The sequence below is a fragment of the Salmo salar genome, chromosome 10 (assembly GCF_965601325.2).
Source record: "Salmo salar chromosome 10, fSalSal1, whole genome shotgun sequence".
Lineage (NCBI taxonomy): Eukaryota > Metazoa > Chordata > Actinopteri > Salmoniformes > Salmonidae > Salmo > Salmo salar.
The window spans coordinates 75071700-75092664 of record NC_138300.1 but is presented as its reverse complement, the minus strand read 5'-3'; the positions used below and the strand labels follow the sequence as shown (position 1 = coordinate 75092664).

At 42.5% G+C, this 20965-nt stretch overlaps 1 protein-coding gene across 10 annotated transcripts in view; it reads right to left on the bottom strand.

The window, feature by feature from the left end:
• The window catches only part of myo9ab (myosin IXAb), a 230216-nt gene that overhangs the window by 39973 nt on the left and 169278 nt on the right, over positions 1 to 20965 (bottom strand). For all 10 annotated transcript variants that reach the window (XM_082957151.1, XM_082957155.1, XM_082957152.1 and 7 more), the window contains 8 exons: positions 17972 to 18113; positions 15523 to 15718; positions 6441 to 6557; positions 4168 to 4243; positions 3848 to 3985; positions 3552 to 3591; positions 692 to 814; positions 214 to 294 (listed from right to left, as the gene is read on the bottom strand). In XM_082957151.1, the coding sequence (XP_082813277.1) occupies positions 214 to 294; positions 692 to 814; positions 3552 to 3591; positions 3848 to 3985; positions 4168 to 4243; positions 6441 to 6557; positions 15523 to 15718; positions 17972 to 18113 (913 nt within the window). The remainder of the gene's footprint in view (positions 1 to 213; positions 295 to 691; positions 815 to 3551; positions 3592 to 3847; positions 3986 to 4167; positions 4244 to 6440; positions 6558 to 15522; positions 15719 to 17971; positions 18114 to 20965) is intronic.

The following is a 20965-nucleotide window of genomic DNA, read 5'->3' as shown; positions in this document are numbered from 1 at the left end:
ATAAAGGCATGAAAGAAGAAGGGGAGAGAGGTACAATAGAGAAAGATTTAGATCACCCAATAACAGTAAAACATTGTATAATTGGCTATAACGGGCTATGCAATTACGAGACATTGGTTTGTTCAGCGGTTTTATTGTTCGGTGGAGCTTGTCAGTAGTTCCATTAGCATCTAACCAAACTGAAGTAGCTGTAACTACAGTAGCTGAACACACCTTCTCCGCATTGGAGCGGATACACTTGACAAAGTAGGGCTCCGAATGACCCAGGGTCTCCATCAGCTTGTTCAGGGAGGCCTTCACACAGTAAGAGACAATTGGCATTAGCTTATTAGCACAGCAATTCATTAGCATCCCATCATATTGACATCTTATAATTAACATCTCATAATACATTACATAAACCTGGCATTATAATAGCTTGTGTTATTTATTACAGTCAATTCCTGTCCAATTCCAAATCAACCTCTTGCCCCGACACTTGATGCAGATCTGAGATCATTTCTGTGAAATGCACTTTAAGTAAATGTTTCATTTATAAAAATATTTCTTGACACCTGTCCAATTCTTTAAGATCTACACAAAGTGCCTCGGAGTATGTAGGAGCTGAGTGTTGGAATTGGGAATTGGTTTAACGGCTGAAATGATGAACGACAGTCTGTCACTAGAGGGCGAGAAAGAAATGGAGTCTTACCTGGAACTGGGCGCTGATGCTGGGCGGTTTCTTCTTCTTGTGCAGGTGGAGGAGGGACTTGGTGATGCGGTCGTGTAGGGTCACACTGCTCAGGTACCTCAGAGACTTCACGTCCAGCAGGTGCTGCACAGAGAGAGTAACCGCCATAAGAACACGGTCAGATTAGTATTACATTGTATTACATTTTAGCAGGCGCTTTTATCCAAAGCGACTTACAGTCTTACGTTCATGCATTTTTATTACATATGAACATGGTCACATGACAATATGACATACTGTTTAATTTCCATTTTTACATGATAATGGTCAATATTGTACTCAAAAGAAGTATTCTTCTACGGCCAACTGTTAATGTCCACCTATGCTTGTCTCCATTAAAGCTGAAATCGGTAAAGGGGGAAACAAGCGCCACAGTTCGCCCCAGTGCCTTTGTTATTGTTTTTGTTTTGATAAAATGGAGGAGAGGGGTATCCAGCATCGTGGTAAAAAAATAAAAGCTGCAGTACATAGTGCCCTGTTCTATTGAGCGTGCAATGATGTCAGAGAAAATAAATCTGCGTTTGTTGTTCGAAGTAATGTCTTCGCCGTTGTAAAAGCGCAAACGGACTTCAGCTTTAAGCGCTGTAATTTCACTGCAGCGCTGTAATCAAGGGGTCTTCAACCTTTTTCTTGCCCAGGTACCCCCGCTCAGGCAAACCCGGCAACCCCCATCATATCATGTCTTGTCTTATCATCAGGTGAATGATAATGGCAAGGAGAAATAGGATAATCAACATTTAAAAATGAATCGATTTGGACGATTTGTATTTGTATTTTTATGACCTTCCCACATAATTGAAGGAAGAAACTCAAACATATCCTATTAGCTAGAAAGGTGCCGTAAACGCCACACACTTTTCGCTAATAGGAACTATTTCGCTTGTTAAACAAAGGAGAGCCATGTGTTGGCCAGAATAATACTGCGTCTGCTACTTGCGGGTGCTTTTTCAAAGCCTACCTTAGATACTCCAGTGAGTATAATTAGCTCCAATATTAGGAATTGAGAAATAACGTTGACATTATAAATAAAACATTTGTTTATTCTGTTGTTGCTAGTGATATTTTGTCCACTTTCCTCCCCCCCATGTAATTAAAAAATATATACTGCTCAAAAAAACTTAAACAACACATCCTAGATCTGAATGAAAGAAATAATCTTATTAAATACTTTTTTCTTTACATAGTTGAATGTGCTGAGAACAAAATCACACAAAAATAGTCAATGGAAATCCAATTTATCAACCCATGGAGGTCTGGATTTGGAGTCACACTCAAAATTAAAGTGGAAAACCACACTACAGGCTGATCCAACGTTGATGTAATGTCCTTAAAACAAGTCAAAATGAGGCTCAGTAGTATGTGTGGCCTCCACGTGCCTGTATGACCTCCCTACAACGCCTGGGCATGCTCCTGATGAGGGAGGCGGATGGTCTCCTGAGGGATCTCCTCCCAGACCTGGACTAAAGCATCCGCCAACTCCTGGACAATCTGTGGTGCAACGTGGCGTTGGTGGATGGAGCGAGACATGATGTCCCAGATGTGCTCAATTGGATTCAGGTCTGGGGAACGGGCGGGCCAGTCCATAGCATCAATGCCTTCCTCTTGCAGGAACTGCTGACACACTCCAGCCACATGAGGTCTAGCATTGTCTTGCATTAGGAGGAACCCAGGGCCAACCGCACCAGCATATGGTCTCACAAGGGGTCTGAGGATCTCATCTCGGTACCTAATGGCAGTCAGGCTACCTCTGGCGAGCACATGGAGGGCTGTGCGGCCCCCCAAATAAATGCCACCCCACACCATGACTGACCCACCGCCAAACCGGTCATGCTGGAGGATGTTGCAGGCAGCAGAACGTTCTCCACGGCGTCTCCAGACTCTGTCACGTCTGTCACGCGCTCAGTGTGAACCTGCTTTCATCTGTGAAGAGCACAGGGCGACAGTGGCGAATTTGCCAATCTTTGTGTTCTCTGGCAAATGCCAAACGTCCTGCACGGTGTTGGGCTGTAAGCACAACCCCCACCTGTGGACGTCGGGCCCTCATACCACCCTCATGGAGTCTGTTTCAGACCGTTTGAGCAGACACATGCACATTTGTGGCCTGCTGGAGGTCATTTTGCAGGGCTCTGGGAGTGCTTCTCCTGCTCCTCCTTGCACAAAGGCGGAGGTAGCGGTCCTGCTGCTGGGTTGTTGCCCTCCTACAGCCTCCTCCACGTCTCCTGATGTACTGGCCTGTCTCCTGGTAGCACCTCCATGCTCTGGACACTACGCTGACAGACACAGCAAACCTTCTTGCCACAACTCGCATTGATGTGCCATCCTGGATGAGCTGCACTACCTGAGCCACTTGTGTGGGTTGTAGACTCCGTCTCATGCTACCACTAGAGTGAAAGCACCGCCAGCATTCAAAAGTGACCAAAACATCAGCCAGGAAGCATAGGAACTGAGAAGTGGTCTGTGGTCCCCACCTGCAGAACCACTCCTTTATTGGGGGTGTCTTGCTAATTGCCTATAATTTCCACCTGTTGTCTATTCCATTTGCACAACAGCATGTGAAATGTATTGTCAATCAGTGTTGCTTCCTAAATGGACAGTTTGATTTCACAGAAGTGTGATTGACTTGGAGTTACATTGTGTTGTTTAAGTGTTCCCTTTATTTTTTTGAGCAGTGTATATTTTCGCAGACCCCAGGTTGAATACCCCTGCTGTTATCCATTACTTCACTATTGGCCTTTCATATGTATATCATGTTGACGCCGTAGAGAAATTCTCACTTGTACTTTCACGTTGTAAAATGACCACATCTTTGTAAGGCCCTTACCTTAGGTAGGCAGGGCTTGGACTTGTAGTTTTTGTTCCGCCTGCGGGAGAGAGATTGGTTGTCAGATATATTACAGAATGAACATAGAACATAAACACACATTGACCATGGATTGACCACTGCCCGAGACCACTGCGAGCTGCATGATGATGGTCAGACTGGTCATATTCACATGAGGATGCCCCTGTGCTCTCCCCAGGAGAATCATTTCGTATGAACACATATTGAGCGTGGCTTGAACACCGGCTGATCATGGTTTGAGTGTGTGCGTGGTCAGACTTTGTAGTCATACTCACATGAGGATGCCTTGCGCTCTCTCCAGGAGCTTGCTGCTAGTGGAGTTGACGAAGACGCCATCATCAAACTCCGAGCCTGAGGAAGACAGACGACCCTGTATGGAGCTACGCCCGTTACAGCCTACACCATAACCATCCCTAGAGGAAAGAGAGAGAGACAGACAAAGAGAGAGAGAGAGAGAGAGAGAGAGAGAGAGAGAGAGAGAGAGAGAGAGAGAGAGAGTGAATTGCTGTAGCATATAATGAACAATCACACACTGAAAGCGGAACAGCCCATTGCTTTGAGTGTCCATAAAACAGTGTGACAGCCAGGTTCATACCTGGCGGATTTCTCGTTCAGTGTGTTGGTGCCATGGAGGTCTGACAAGGGGGTCCGGGGATTCTTCCTAGTGATGCCTGTACGAGACCGTGATGTAAGGGAGGAGGGAGAGCGAGAAAGGGAGAGAGAGAGAGGATGTGTCAATTGTATAAACCTTTAAGGAGGGACATGTGGTCTCATCACCAAAAAAAACATGCATACAATGACCGTCTGTCTATTCAGGCCGTATCATTGTTTAATGTATTGCTTAATTCACATTGGACCATTATCAGGCAAGCCACCAAGATGCATGCGTGTGTGATTAAAGTCATTGCGATGCCAGACCCTCATTTCCTAAACAGTGATCAGCCACTGCCACAACCCCCCCCCCCCCCCCCCAAACACCAAAGGCCTGATGAGGACAGATATGAGCGCTCCATCCCTCCCTCTCGTCTCAACTCTCATCTCTCTTAATGGACTGATTTCCCAGCAGGTCTCCCCCTGCCATGCTTTAAAAGGCCATATCCCCACGGGCCTGAGGCGTAATTGTATTTAACATTGAACATTTGAGACAAGCTGCATGGTTTGGAGGCTTGGAAGCTCACTGAATTCTTTAACTGTCCATTGTTCTATACACTGGAAACATTTCCCTCAGGGATGATCCATTTAAGAGACTGAGGCTGTTGCGCATTGGATTCAGTTTGATTTGTGTGTCCATCATGAAAGTGCTATGACATTTGGAACACACACCACACACACACACACACACACACACACACACACACACACACACACACACACGTGCATGTACGTGCACACACACACATAAGTGACAGGGTCCAGGCTATTGTCAGTCTGTCTCTGAACCGGCAGCGGAGCCCCTGAGGACAGAGGAAAATGGAACAACAGAGGAAGGAGGAAACAGTAACTCACAGTGCTTATTAAACACACTGCCATGAGGTCAATTTCAGTGCGTATGTGTGGGAGTGGTCATGCATGAGAAACAGCTTCATTACGATGACTATTACAGGGCAAATAGCTCAACAGTGCCTTATGAAGTAAGAGGATCCAAGTCTGATTTCCAATTACTTATTAGTAATAGCAATGCAATTTCTCGTCGAGGCCAAAAATTGTTGCAGACCTGTTTATTATTACTAGTGACGCACAGATATGACATTTTTGGCCGATACCGATAACCAATATTTAAAATGCTAGCGGCCTTTTAAGCATTCTAGTACAGTTAAATTGTTAACACATACGTATATGGATGCAGCGGTCTAAGGCACTGCATCTCAGTGCAAGAGGCGTCACTACAGTCCCTGGTTCGAATCCAGGCTGTATCACATCCGACCGTGATTGGGAGTCCCATAGGGTGGCGCTCAATTGGCCCAGCGTCGCCCGGGCCGTCATTGTAAATAAGAATTTGTTCTTAACTGACTTGCCTAGTTAAATAAAGGTTACACCACACAAACACACACACACTGACCAAAAATGTATTTTGTTGGCATTCACACATGTCCCCATTACCAGTAAAACATAATCAAAACCTATTTCTTTCACTTACTTGCTGTGCTGTTTCGTTGTTCTTTTGTTCAGTCGTTTCATTCTCAACCAGGATTTCTATGGAACGCCATTTGGGTCTTTGCGTGTCAAAAAAGATACACGTCAAATAACACTATTTGACGTGTCAAATAACATGACCTCTGTTTCAGTAGCTATAGATAACTAGCTAAAAATGACTGCAGTTTCTACTGGTCATTGTTTCAGGCTGGTTGTGTTGGTGCTAGCTACCCCAGAAGCTGCGGTTGAACAAATGATGCTTTATTACCAACGCGGTATTGTAAATACATCGTTTGTGGCCGGTGTTTACTTGATTGCAGACTTTTTTGTACAGCTTTGACAGTTTTACTGTATCTTTTTTGACACGCAAAGACCCAAATGGAGTTCCATAGTATGTATGTCTTGAAGCTAATAGCAGTAATGCTATTACTGTGTAACTCCGGTAGGGCAACATCTGAAAAATAGCGCACTTGGTAGTGTGTACCGGTGCTCGACCAGTCGGTTGATTGTCAAGGGCAATGAATGCCATTATCTTGGCTTTAATGGATTTCGCATTTGAGTTGTGTCGCTGAAATGTTCTTACTCTTTCAAATGACTGCCTGACCCACACAGTAGACATTGTGTGGGCTAGGTCAGGAATGCTGTGTTGCACGTGTCACGCAAAATTCTTTATTTGTAAGCCCAGGAAAAGGGAGTTGGGCATCAGACAGGATTGTGGGACTTGGAGTTTCTTACTGTATTTCTCCTCTTTGCATCTCTGCAGGATCTCCAGGCTCCTCTGGTGCACAGGGTGGTGGAGGAAGCTGAAGCTGTCCACGCTCTTGACGACACATGGTACAGCAGCATCATTCCCTGCAAAAGAAAGAAAGAGAAATAAATAAAGAGAAAGAGAGAGAGAGAGGAGAGACAGAAACCAAAAGAGGGAGAGAAAGTGAAAGAGAGAGGGAGGAAAGAGAGGAACAGATAGGGAGAAATAAGAGGAAGAAATAGTTTGTGTTAAGTTTGCAAAACATTTGACTGAATGTCATGTAAATGGCTGGAGTAGCAGCCCATGGATCATCACTGGTCAGGTTTGTCCACCTAAAACTATCAACCTCCAGGATGTTGCCTTGCCAGTGTTTATACGTGGGTATAAAAATGCATACTTGAACATCCCCGAAACCAGGGGGCGGTCTCCATGGCGATGAATAATGGGTAGACTTTCGTTCGGGGGTTGTGAAATCAAGCTAGTCTAAATGGCGGAGAACGATCAGGAGAAACACATTATGTGGCAGGGAAACTTTTTCCCCCACAACCCTGGAGAAAAGTAACATTTGATCAGTTGCTATTTCTGACAGCCCACTGAGGGAAACATACTGTACTGTGGTGGCTCGGGAGGGAGATAACTCATATCACAAAAAGCCTCAGTATGTGGCTCTCTATCACTGTGGAAGAGGGGTGTGTGTGTGTGTGTGTGTGTGTGTGTGTGTGTGTGTGTGTGTGTGTGTGTACATGTGTACGTCCAAGAGTGTTTGAGTGTATACACATACAGTGAGGGAAAAAAGGTTTTGATCCCCTGCTGATTTTGTACGTTTGCCCACTTACAAAGAAATTATCAGTCTATAATTTTAATAGTAGGTTTATTTGAACAGTGAGAGACAGAATAACAACAACAAAAATCCAGAAAAACACATGTCAAAAATGTTATTAAATGACTTGCATTTTAATGAGGGAAATAAGTATTTGACCCCTCTGCAAAACATGACTTAGTACTTGGTGGAAAAACCCTTGTTGGCTATCACAGAGGTCAGGCATTTCTTGTAGTTGGCCACCAGGTTTGCACACATCTCAGGAGGGATTTTGTCCCACTCCTCTTTGCAGATCTTCTCCAAGTCATTAAGGTTTCGAGGCTGACGTTTGGCAACTCGAACCTTCAGCTCCCTCCACAGATTTTCTATGGGATTAAGGTCTGGAGACTGGCTAGGCCACTCCAGGACCTTAATGTGCTTCTTCTTGAGCCACTCCTTTGTTGCCTTGGCCGTGTGTTTTGGGTCATTGTCATACTGGAATACCCATCCACGACCCATTTTCAATGCCCTGGCTGATGGAAGGAGGTTCTCACCCAAGATTTGACGGTACATGGCCCCGTCCATCGTCCCTTTGATGCGGTGAAGTTGTCCTGTCCCCTAAGCAGAAAAACACCCCCAAAGCATAATGTTTCTACCTCCATGTTTGACGGTGGAGATGGTGTCCTTGGGGTCATAGGCAGCATTCCTCCTCCTCCAAACACGGTGAGTTGAGTTGATGCCAAAGAGCTCCATTTTGGTCTCATCTGACCACAACACCAGTTGTCCTCTGAGTCATTCAGATGTTCATTGGCAAACTTCAGATGGGCATGTATATGTATTCTTGAGCAGAGGGACCTTGCAGGCGCTGCAGGATGTCAGTCCTTCATGGCGTAGTGTGTTACCAATTGTTTTCTTGGTGACTATGGTCCCAGCTGCCTTTAGATCATTGACAAGATCCTCCAGTGTAGTTCTGGGCTGATTCTTCACCGTTCTCATGATCATTGCAACTCCACGAGGTGAAATCTTGCATGGAGCCCCAGGCCGAGGGATATTGCCAGTTCTTTTGTGTTTCTTCCATTTGCGAATAATCGCACCAAATGTTGTCACCTTCTCACCAAGCTGCTTGGCGATGGTCTTGTAGCCCATTCCAGCCTTGTGGAGGTCTACAATCTTGTCCCTGACATCCATGGAGAGCTCTTTGGTCTTGGCCATGGTGGAGAGTTTGGAATCTGATTGATTGATTGCTTCTGTGGACAGGTGTCTTTTTTTACAGGTAACAAGCTGCGGTTAGGAGCACTCCCTTTAAAAAGTGTGCTCCTAATCTCAGCTCGTTACCTGTATAAAAGACACCTGGGAGCCAGAAATCTTTCTGATTGAGGGGGTCAAATACTTATTTCCCTCATTAAAATGCAAATCAATTTATAACATTTTTGACATGGGTTTTTCTGGATATTTTTGTGGTTTTTCTGTCTCTCACTGTTCAAATAAAGCTACCATTAAAATTATAGACTGATCATTTCTTTGTCAGTGGGCAAACGTACAAAATCAGCAGGGGATCAAATACTTTTTTCCCCCACTGTACATGTGTGTGTTAATGTTTATGTACATGAGCAGTCTATGGTCTCACTTAGGGCTGTGGCGGTCGTGACATTTTGTCAGCTGGTGATTATCAAGCAAATAACTGCCGGTCTCGGCAATTGACCGTTAACTAGCTACGAGCCACTGATGCAGACCATTGGAACATCTACGTTTTAAAATGTCTAATACACCATCACAATAAATCCATTATTTATTTTAAACAGGTCTAAAGAAACATGATATGAACAAAATGTAGTCCATTTCAGATGAACAGAATAGCATACTCTGAGTTGTCCTTATGTTAGGTCCTGATCTGGCTATGCCATATGGCTGTGTGCTACACTTGTTCATTTAGCAGACAAGATTTGCTTAGAACTCCGTGGCATTATTTTATATTATTTGATAGTATGAAGAAAAAAATAATAGCGCGCACATTCTGCTATTCTGTGTTGAGCGGTTAACAAAGAAACAGGTCCTCCTATATGCTTAATTTAGACATCCTTATAGACTGCTCTCAAGCAAGAAAGCCTGGCGGAAAGCCTTGCGTCATTGTGGCTAAACTACACTACTATCAGGATTGTATTGATGTTCTTCGGCATGCCAGAGAATTTGGCCCACTTCGATGCAATGGAGCACCCATCTCCATCTTCCCGAACGTTCTACCGAGGTTGAACGAAGAAAATGGCTGAATATTCACCTATTTGACGATTAAGGTAATGGACGAATGTGTCTACCACTGCAGACTCAGTCTCTCTTTTGCAGAGACTGTATAGCGTTGCCAGTGCTATCAGTCGATATTGTTATTATTAGGTCATGTTAGTGCCCGTTTTATTTTATTTCCATGAAGCTGCTCGTTTCTATTTATTGATGGTACCCGTATCCAGGTTAAATAAAGCACAGTTCTATTATTAGGTTACACCATTTCTTTAAAGACGTTGCTGCTAACTTAGTGGTATTGCCGATTTAGAAAATGTTTAACTTTCTTTTAAAAAAGCCTAGTTTTGGGGTTGTAAATAAGTATCTTATTTATTAACTTGTTTTAAATCCTTCACTACTTCACCAGGCCTTTCTACTTGATAGGTTTAGTGTTCCCCACTACAAACACATTATGTGTGGATATCTTTATGTGGTGATTAGCGGTTACCTTGTTCTATTAGGTGACCAGGGTGGGATTTCTTTTTCATACCAGACTTCAGAGTATTGTTTTTTTTATTTTTTTATTATTATTATTTTTACTTTTGGGTTTATTTGCTATTTTTGGAAAAATGTTTAATGGATCAGTTGTTATTGTAATCGGGCATCTATCCTTTTCCCACCAGACTTTACATGGCTAGACCTAATATCATGAGAGGGACAGCTGGTTGCTCGGTCACTTTTGCTAGCTGGAATGTTACATCTTTAAATCACCCAGTGAAATGTAAAAGGGTTCTTCCTCATTTAAATCACCTTAAAAGTAGTAGTATCGCCTTTCTTTAGGAGACATCTCCGCACTTTCGACCACTCTCGTTTAAAAGGAGGGTGGATCGGTCAATCATATCATTCCAATTTTCATTTTAAAACTAGAGGAGCAGCCATTCTGATTAGGAAAAACATACCGTTCGTAATGTCAAGTGTAGAGGCAGACTCGGCAGGCCAGCTTCATTTATGTAGTAGGAAGACTGTTTAATACACCTGTTATCTTGGCTAACATTTATGCAATAAATTGGGATAACAGTTCATTCTTCACAAATTAATTTTCTTGATATCCAAATGTGACTCGTTTCAGGAAACTAGGTGTATGTCGTGCATCACTACCAGCCATTTGAACGTAAAAGTTAAAAAAATTATCTAAATGCGTTTTTTGGCAGAAATGCCTTCTGAAAACATGTGAACATTCATGTGCTTAATAACAAACTTGTCTGCATCTGTCACCTGTCTCCGGATTACATCTTCATGGAAAACATAAAAACAGCCTAATTAGCTCTGCTAAGGTGAGTAAAATGGTCAGTGAGCCGTTCTCTCATTTGTGTCTGGAAATAGCTAGCAAGCTAGCCATTTAGCTTGGGTGCTTGTCTGCTGTTGTTCGGACAGAATGCTCGGGTGAACCCTACTTCTCGGCCAGAGTTTATGGGCGGGGTTATAGCTTAAAGAGGGTGTGAACGATGCCGAATGGGTGTAGACAAAAAAGAGCTCTCCAGTGGGTGTACCAAAACATTCAAAGGACATTTTCTCAAAACTAGGGTTACAAGTTTATCAACTTTCAAAGCAGAATTACTTTCCCATTGTTCCTCAGCTGTAGTGTATGATATACCATTTTCTAGCTCTGAGTCTTTACTTTTATCCAATGTAAAAAACACAATTTCAAATTTTGCTACATAAGACCGAATAGAGCCGGATCGAGCTACAAATATGGACACACAACACCTAATACTAGGTAGTGATGTGATGAATTGTGTACTGTCGCCCAAAGCTTATCTAAGGGACCAAATTATTTTGGACAGCGCAAGATTAAGGAAGTGCAATATTCAACACCTAGGGGAATTTACAAATAAAATTCTCAGATCAACTCTCCTCTCTTGCTTTCCGTATTTGAGGAATCATTCCCCTCAAACTGTTTACCCTCAGCAATGAGACATTGAGTGTGGTTCATGTAGACCAATTTCTTTAGTGAATTGAGATGTAAAGATACTTTCTAAGATGATTGCATGCTGTTTTGAGTCAGTCCTTCCCTCTATTATATCTACAGATCAAACTGGTTTCATTAAAAAGTATCATTATTTTCTCAACATTTGATGTCTTTATAATCCTTTTTCATCTGACACTCCAGAGATATATTTATCACTTGATGATAAGGCGTTTGATTGGGTGGAGTGTGATTATCTATTTTATACTCTCAAACAATTTGGATATGGTCCCAGTTTTATGTCCTGGATAAAAGTCCTTTACTCCTCCACTATAGCTACAGTGCGCACAAATAATAACCTTTCATCCTATTTCCAACTTCAACGTGGGACAAGACAGGGTTGTCCTCTATCCCCTCAGCTGTTTGCCATCGCGGTTGAGCCTTTAGCCGTAGCAATACGTAATAACACCAAAGATATTTGAAGAGGGGGCTTACAGCATAAAGTTTCACGATATGTGGATGACATGCTATTATATAATGTCTGACCCTTTAACTGGTCTTCCAGAGATTCAGGTTCTACTAAAGACATTTGGTAAAATACACCACCGGTCAAAAGTTTTAGAACACTAAGGGTTTTTCTTTATTTTTACTATTATCTACATTGTAGAATAATAGTGAAGACATCAAAACTATGAAATAACACATATGGAATTGTGTAGTAACCAAAAAAGTGTTAAAAACATGAAAATATATTTTACTTTTAAGATTCTTCAAATAGCCACCCTTTGCCTTTGAGGACAGTTTTGCACACGCTTGGCATTCTCTCAACCAGCATCACCTGGAATGCTTTACCAACAGTCTTGAAGGAGTTCCCACATATGCTGAGCACTTGTTGGCACTCAATCACTCACCTCCTTGGTCAAATATCCCTTACACAGCCTGGAGGTGTGCTGGGTCATTGTCCTGTTGAAAAACAAATGATAGTCCCACTAAGCCCAAACCAGATGGGATGGCGAATCGCTGCAGAATGCTGTGGTAGTCATGCAGGTTAACTGTGCCTTGAACTCTAAATAAATCAGACAGTGTCACCAGCAAAGCATCCCCACACCACCTCCTCCATGCTTCACAGTGGGAACCACACATGCGGAGATCATCCATTCACCTACTCTGCATCTCACAAAGACATGGATGTTGGAACAAAAGAAATCTCACATTTGGACTCATCAACCAAAGGACAGATTTCCACTGGTCTAGTGTCCATTGCTCGTGTTTCTTGGCTCAAGCAAGTCTCTTCTTCTTATTGGTGTCCTTTAGTAGTGGTTTCCTTGCAGAAATTCAACCATGAAGGCTTATTTGAGCTGTTCTTGCCATAATGTGGACTTGGTCTTTTACCAAATAGGGCTATCTTCTGTATACCACCCCTACCTTGTCACAACACAACTGATTGGCTCAACCGCATTAAGAAGGAAAGCAATTCCACAAATTAACTTTGAACAAGGCACACCTGCTAATTGAAAATCATTCCAGGTGACTACCTCATGAAGCTGGTTGAGAGAATGCCAAGAGTGTGCAAAGCTGTCCTCAAAGGCAAAGGGTGACTACTTTGAAGAATCTCAAATATATTTTGATTTGTTTAACACATTTTTTTTGTTAGTACATGATTCCATATGTGTTATTTCATAGTTTTGATGTCTTCACTATTATTCTACAATGTAGAAAATAGTACAAATAAATAAAAAACCTGAAATGAGTAGGTGTGTCCAAACTTTTGATTGGTACTTTATATTTTTTTGTGTGCCTGTTTTGCATGTTATTTTGGCATTAATACGTGTCACATATCAGTTTGCAAATAATGTATTTTAAAAAAAATAATTGAGTTAATAAAGCCACATACAAACATGGTCTTGAGTAAGGCAGCTCCAAAATGCAGGTGTTTCAGCCTAGCTCAGTGCTTTCTGTGGTGGTGAGGCAGCCAACGGAAAATACTGAGCATAGGGGTTGGAAATGTTCTCTAGTTACGTGGTGATATGCCTGGTGTTCTGTCATTCATGGGGACACTACGTCACCGCAAAACCTACGGGGAGAGGTTGAAAATTCAAGCCCCTTGGGTGCTGCCATAGAGTTACATTAGAAGTGCCCATCCACGAAGGCTCAAGGTCATTGGCCACAGATAAAATTATGTCAAATCACGTTATATCTACCGTAGCTTTGATTGGACTGATCATGTCAACATCATACCTTCAAAATCTTAGCTAGCAAGTTAGACAAGCAGTCATCATCATGAATCAAGTCGACAATCTACTGACAAATTATTTTCGATCCTTGTCATATGAAGAGAAAATACAGATAAAACATATCTGTGCTCATCGGCCATTGGAAATAAACATTACACAACAAGTTGGAAATCGCAAATTCAACAATGAGTGGTTTGGAAGGAATCAGCAGCTAACTGCAAGTGTTGCAAGGCAATCATTAGCCTGCTATTCAGTGGAGTGGGTGTGTGGTCCAAGTCTGGGTTTAAGGGTCTCTTTTCCCATCTTAAAAGGATAAACATTCACATGCAACACCATGAGCCAGAAAAGATTGAATACATTGGCCATGCTGTCAATCCAGCATGACTTCTGCCACATTCAAAACAACTGGAAACTCGGAATTGGGAAATGTCAGACTTCAGTGAGTTCAAGAAAACTGGGACACGGGAAAAAAAAAGAGCTCTGACAGGGAAAATACTTTTGAACGGTCATCCAACTTGGAATTCCAAGTCGGGAACTCAGGCCTCTTTCTAGAGCTCCGAACTGAAGATCACTGACGTCATGATTCAACCTTTTATTTTTCTGAGTTTCCAGTTGTCTTGAAAGCACCATAAATCCAGAGAATGCCAGACTTTGATGACAACATTTTACAAGAAGGACCACCGCTTTCCTGTGAGGTGAGTCCAAAAAAGTATTGTATGCTGCTGCATAAATGATGTAATATGCCGGGGAGATATGTATACTGTAGCTAAGAAAGTAATACTAAGTGTATGTTGTGTAGTAAGCTGTTAGTAGCTCACCCTAATAATTTGGTCCCTTTCCCCCTCATAATTTAGCCTACTGTTCTGACTTGGTGGTGCACATGTAGCCTATAGCCTGTTTTAGAGAAATGTAATCATCGAATATTGTAAGAGCTTTCATTTTCTACTTATATGCCCCCTTTATTTATCCTATGATTCTGACTTGGTGTACAGGGAGAATACTGTAAGAACGGCCCATGTTCTGAATTCTGTTGCTGTACATTTCAAAAGTGCTTAACAAATAGCTATATTGACTACGTCCATCCTAGCTCGCTCATTAATCGAAATTACGGATTGCCTCTTATCCGCTCCCCTTATTCCATAGTTTGTACATCTCAACTGTCAGTAGAAACCACATTTATGTTATGTTTTTAAAAGGCAGTAAACGAGGCTGAATGAACTGTTTCACTGCCAGACAAGGCTCTGCTGATAGCCAGGTGTAGCAGTGGTAAGGATTCACTCCATGGTGCTGAAAAGAAAGCTCTGCAGTTGGGACAGCTTTATGTAGGCCCTAACAGTTGTGGGCACTATTTGTCACAGTTATAGTGCAATTAATGTATTGTTTAGTGTTGTGTTGTGGCTTTGCTGTTATGCAATTTTTTGTTGTTTTCCCCACCAAGATTTACATGCTGAAATCAACACTGGTGCGTAATATTAGGAAAGTTGATAAATAAATATAGTAGGCCTAGCCTATAGAAAGCTGATGGGATCCTCCTCTTTTTAAGAGGCCATCAAAACTCTTTTCTCACGCAGTTGCATAGAAATATTGCGCAACATGAGCTCATGGGCACTCACGAAGTGTTTCGATTAGATTTTCGATCACATTTGCAGTGATGCCAGTGTGATTAGAGGAACAATAGAGTGCTGAGCACCGGCCGTTAGCAAGTTTGGTACGCTATTAAAGACCATCAGCAGCGTCAGAGCTTGGAGAAGCCTAATTACTGTGACAAAACGGTCACGTGGAATTTGACTGCCGTCATGACTCGTGACCCCCCAGGTGTGGCAGTAATATGGTCACCGTAACAGCCCTAGTCTCACCAGTCTTTTTATCGGTGTGTCTCTTCCCGGCCTCCCTGAAGGCCACCATGGCTCTGAAGTAGGCTCTGAGCACGGCCCAGCGGAAGGTGGCCACGGGGTCGATGCCCATCAGGCCACAAATGAAGGCGTTCTTACTGCTCTTCAACAGGGCCACGATGTCCGGACGCATGTGATCCGTGTTCTTCTCCCTGAAGTCCTGTGGGGGGGAGAGATAGTATACAGATCTATCAACTAGATCAACTATAGATATACAGATAATAGACATGAGCTACACCATACTTTAGCAGCAGAATTGCCAGTACGAACATACAAAGAATTTTAAGAAAAACTGTTAATGGTAAGCGTCTATTAATTGAACACTTGGGTGTTCATTCTACTAATTGTATATCTATGAGCTACTACAGTAAATCTATGAACCGACTAATACCCAACGGCGGGGATGGCTCTAAGGTGGATTGAACTGGCAAGGATTTGGCAACGCAATTAGCTACACTTTATGTGTAGGAACTATGACACTAATGTGGTAATGACTATATCATGGCCCACTTTATGAGCTCGAAACCAAAACCGAGTGCAAATGTGTCCTTGTTCAAATGGCTCTGAACACGAAAAGGGCATTATCATCATTTTCACAGTATTATTCCAACCTCATTGTGTAGAAATATATAAAACATAGGAAAATCAAGTGTTTGCCTGCACTGGGCCTTTAAGGAGAGAACATCGATAAGGTAAATACGATTTGTTTCATAATTTCATATCATCGTGCAAGAGAATACTATGCCCTTTACTTAAGAATGCAAAAAAAACACTGCGGTGGAAAATAAAGACATTTGTTTAATAGCACTGATGTCGCACACACACGCACAATTCCATGTACTCTCCCTCCACTGGTGTTTATACACTCATGGCTACTTATGTACCAGCTGTGTTCATTATCAACCATATTACTAACACGTTTAATGCATACATGTTGGGTAGCTGCCAACTGATATGTCGGAGCTTCATATCTACAGTTAAAGCTGTTATGGGTGGGCCTATATACAATATGATAACAAATATCACCCCTCCAGCATATATAAAGCTTTTTATCAAAACACAGCAGGGAACTGGGCAGTGAATCTGATTCAAATTGCAAAACAGGTCAACAGAACAACAAGAGGACTGGTTTCCTTTCTGTAACTATACCTACGGTCTACACTGAGCGTACAAAACATTAAGAACACCTTCCTAATATTGAGTTCCCTCGAAACGGCCTCAATTCGTCAGGGCATGGACTCCACAAGTTGTAGATGGCGTTCCACGGGGATGCTGGCCCATGTTGATTCCAATGCGTCCAACAGTTGTGTCAAGTTCGCTAAATGTCCTTTGGGTGGTGGACCATTCTTGATACACGCGGGAAACAGTCGAGCGGGAAAAACCCAGCAGCGTTGCAGTTCTTGACACACTCAAACTGGTGCGCCTGGCACCTACTACCATACCCCGTTCTAAAGGCACTGAAATCGTTTGTCTTGCCCATTCACTCAATTGTCTAAAGGCTTAGAAATCCTTCTTTAACCTGTCTCCTGCCCTTCATCTAAACTGAGTGAAGTGTGGTCCCGTGTGGCTCAGTTGGTTGAGCATGGTGTTTGCAACGCCAGGGTTGTGGGTTTGATTCCCACGGGGGACCAGTATGGGGAAAAAATTTTATGAAATGTATGCATTCACTACTGTAAGTCGCTCTGGATAAGAGCATCTGCTAAATGACTAAAAATGTCAATGTAAAAATATTTTGTCCCGTGTGGCTCAGTTGGTAGAGCATGGTGTTTGCAACGCCAGGGTTGTGGGTTCGATTCCCACGGGGGACCAGTACGGAAGGAAAAAAAATAAAAAATGTATGAAATGTATGCATTCACTACTATAAGTCGCTCTGGATAAGAGCGTCTGCTAAACGACTAAAATGTAAATGTAAGTGGCTTTAACAAGTGACATCAATAACGGATCATTGCTTTCACCTGGATTTACCCTATGTCTACGTCATTATGTCATGGAAAGAGCAGGTGTTCCAAATGTTTTTTACACTAAGTGTATGTTTGAGTAGTCTGACAAATGACTCAAAGAATGGAAAAATGGAGCAAGGCCAGGGCAAATACCATAGTGTCATAACTGATTACTGAATGCATTTTTTGCAGTTGTGTCATTTCTCTTTTTTCTGAGAATTTGGGATTGATTTTTACTCAAGGGCAGTACCTAGCTACACACCTAGTTACACTTTTTCTGGCACAGAATATTTCATTGGTTTTATTAGAGGCCCAGGAGTACATTTAGACTTGTGTCAAGGACAATCATCAGTCAACAAAGCCAGGCTGACATGTGGCATGACCTGTTGTTGAGAATGTTGTGTTGTCGACAGGTGAGTACACTGATCTAAGGACACATGCTGTCATCATGAAATGACGTCAGCAGTCCTTACCTTGACCCCGTATTTGACCTTGCCGGCGTAGTGGTGGATGATGAAGGCGGGCTCCATGACAGCGGGGAACTCGATGTAGCTGTTCCCCTCGTGCTGCCGCTTGAACTTGTCCAGCAGGGTCTGGTTAGAGGCCTGGGGAAAACTAAAGAGACAAACGAGGGGGGGGGGGGGGGGGGTAATTTAAAAGGGTTAATTCATTAATATAAGGACTGTAGGATGGGAGACCAAACGATAGAGATCTGACTAGTCTGGTTCCAGATCAGTTTGTGCTGCCTTGCCAACTCCTGTGGTCATGCATGACAACACAAACAGAGTTGGGACCAGGGTATTTACTGACAGGTAGCATATCATCTTTAGAAGTCTCGGTCTTCCTCTCAGAATTCACAAGAAACAAATGCATGACAAAGTCCTATGAAACCTGACAAATCTCTAGCTACACTCCCCTACGTTTTTATTTGGATGACCCTCATTTGGACAGTGAAGCTAAAACATTTAATTTGGCTCTATGCTCCAGCATTTCTGTACTGTCATATGAGGTGACAGTACAGAATGTGACCTTTTAGTTGAGGGCATTTCCATACACATGTTTTAACATTTACAAATGAAAGCATTGCATTTGCATAGTGGCATAGAGCAGTAGAGGCGCTTGCAGTAGTTACCCACATGGGGAAATGTTTTGGTAACCTGGGTCTAATAAAAATATGGCCTTCTATAAGCGCATTTCATGCAATTCTACATAATTTTACAATGTTGGAGAGTGCAACGCTGGAGAGATGAGAGTTGCTCATGTCTATCACACCATTCAAGTTCTGTTAAAGATACAGGCGTGCTTCTCACATAGCCACGACCACGTGTTGGTCTAAAACATAGGTTACAATGTTGCGCAAACCATAAGCCCGGACCGGCCCAACCAGGCCAGGGCTGAAAACCAGCTTTTTCACATAGTTTTTTTGGGTGTGCAGGAGAATTAACAGAGAGGCCATTCAAATGAACTTTGATCGCTTTTAGTCAAATGTTTACGTTGCAAAAAGTGAAAATTGTTTTAGATGCCACAAGTGGTATCGGATCCGGCCAGAAAGGTTCCGGAGCAACAGTCCAAAACGGAGAGGTACCAGTCCTGTTCCAGCAGGATCCGGCTCAAATTAAATCCACCCATTTGAAGGTGTTGTAAGTATTTGGACAAATTCACTTATACAGTGCATTCTGAAAGTATTCAGACCCTTTGACTATTTCCAACTTTTTGTTATGTAACAGCCTTATTCTAAAATGTATTAAATAGTGTTTTTTCCTCATCAATCTACACACAATACCCCATAATGACAAAGCAAAAACAGAAATATCACATTTTCATAAGTATTCAGACCCTTTTACTAAGTACTTTGTTGAAGCACCTTTGGCAGCGATTACAGCCTTGAGTCTTGGGTATGACATCATAAGCTTGGCAGACCTGTATTTGGGGGAGTTTCTCCCATTCTTCTCTGCAGATCCTCTCAAGCTCTATCAGGTTGGATGGGGAGTGTCGCTGCACAGCTATTTTCAGGTCTCTCCAGAGATGTTCGATCAGGTTCAAGTCCGGGCTCTAGCTGGGCCACTCAAGGACATTCAGAGACTTGTCCCGAAGCCACTCCTGCCGGAGGTCCTGAGTGCTCTGGAGCAGGTTTTCATCAAGGATATCTCTGTATTTTTGCTCCATTCATCTTTCCCTCGATCCTGACTAGTCTCCCAGTCCCTGCCGCTGAAAAACATCCTCACAGCATGATGCTGCCACCACAATGCTTCACCATAGGGATGGTGCCAGGTTTCCTCCAGACGTGATGCTTGTTGTAGAGATGGTTGTCCTTCTGGAAGGTTCTCACATCTTCACAGAGGAACTTTGGAGTTCTGTCAGAGTGACCATCAGGTTCTTGGTCCCCTCCCTGACCAAGGCCCTTCTCCCCTGATTGCTCAGTTTGGCCAGGCCGCCAGCTCTAGGAAGAGTCTTGGTGGTTCCAAACTTCTTCCATTTAAGAATGATGGAGGCCACTGTGTTCTTGGGGACCTTCAACGCTGCAGAAATGTGTTGGTACCCTTCCCCAGATCTGTGCCTCGACACAATCATGTCTGAGCTCTAAGGACAATTCCTTCGACTTCATGGCTTGGTTTTTGCTCTGACATGCACTGTCAACTGTGGGACCTTATATAGACAGGTGTGTGTCTTTCCAAATAATGTCCAATCAATCAAATTTACCACAGATGAACTCCAATCAAGTTGTAGAAACATCTCAAGGATGATCAATGGAAACAGGATGCACCTGAGATGTATTTCAAGTCTCATAGGTATTCAGACCCATCGCTATCTAAATACGGTATTTCTGTTTTTTATTTTTTTATAAATTTGCACAAAAAAATCTAAAAACCTGTTTTCACTTTGCCATTATGGGGTATTGTGTGTAGATTGATGAAGGAAATATTTTATTTAATACATTTTAGAATAAGGTTGTAACGTAACATGTGGAAAAAGTGAAAGGGTCTGAATACTTTTGAAATGCACTGTATGTGTATTAAAGTAGTCAAAAGTGTAGTATTTGCTGCCATATTCCTAGCACACAATGACTACATCAAGCTTGTGACTCTACCAACTTGTTGAATGCATTTGCAGTTTGTTTTGTGTTTCAGATTATGTTGTGCCCCCCCCAAAAAATGAATGGTAAAAAAAAAAAGTGTCATTTTCGAGTTACTTTTATTATAAATAAGAATAAAATGTTTCTGAACACTTCTACATTAATGTGGATACTACCATGATAACGGATAATCATGAATGAATCGTGAATAATAATGAGTGAGAAAGTTAGAGGCATATATATCATACACCCACCCCCCCAATGCTAACCTCCCCAATCATTGGTAATGTCTTGGGGGTATGACCTTTGTGTGTGATCTTTCCAAATACTTAAGACACCTTCAAAATGGGGGGGAGTAGATACAGTACATAAAGTGCTTTCATTTCTAAACAGT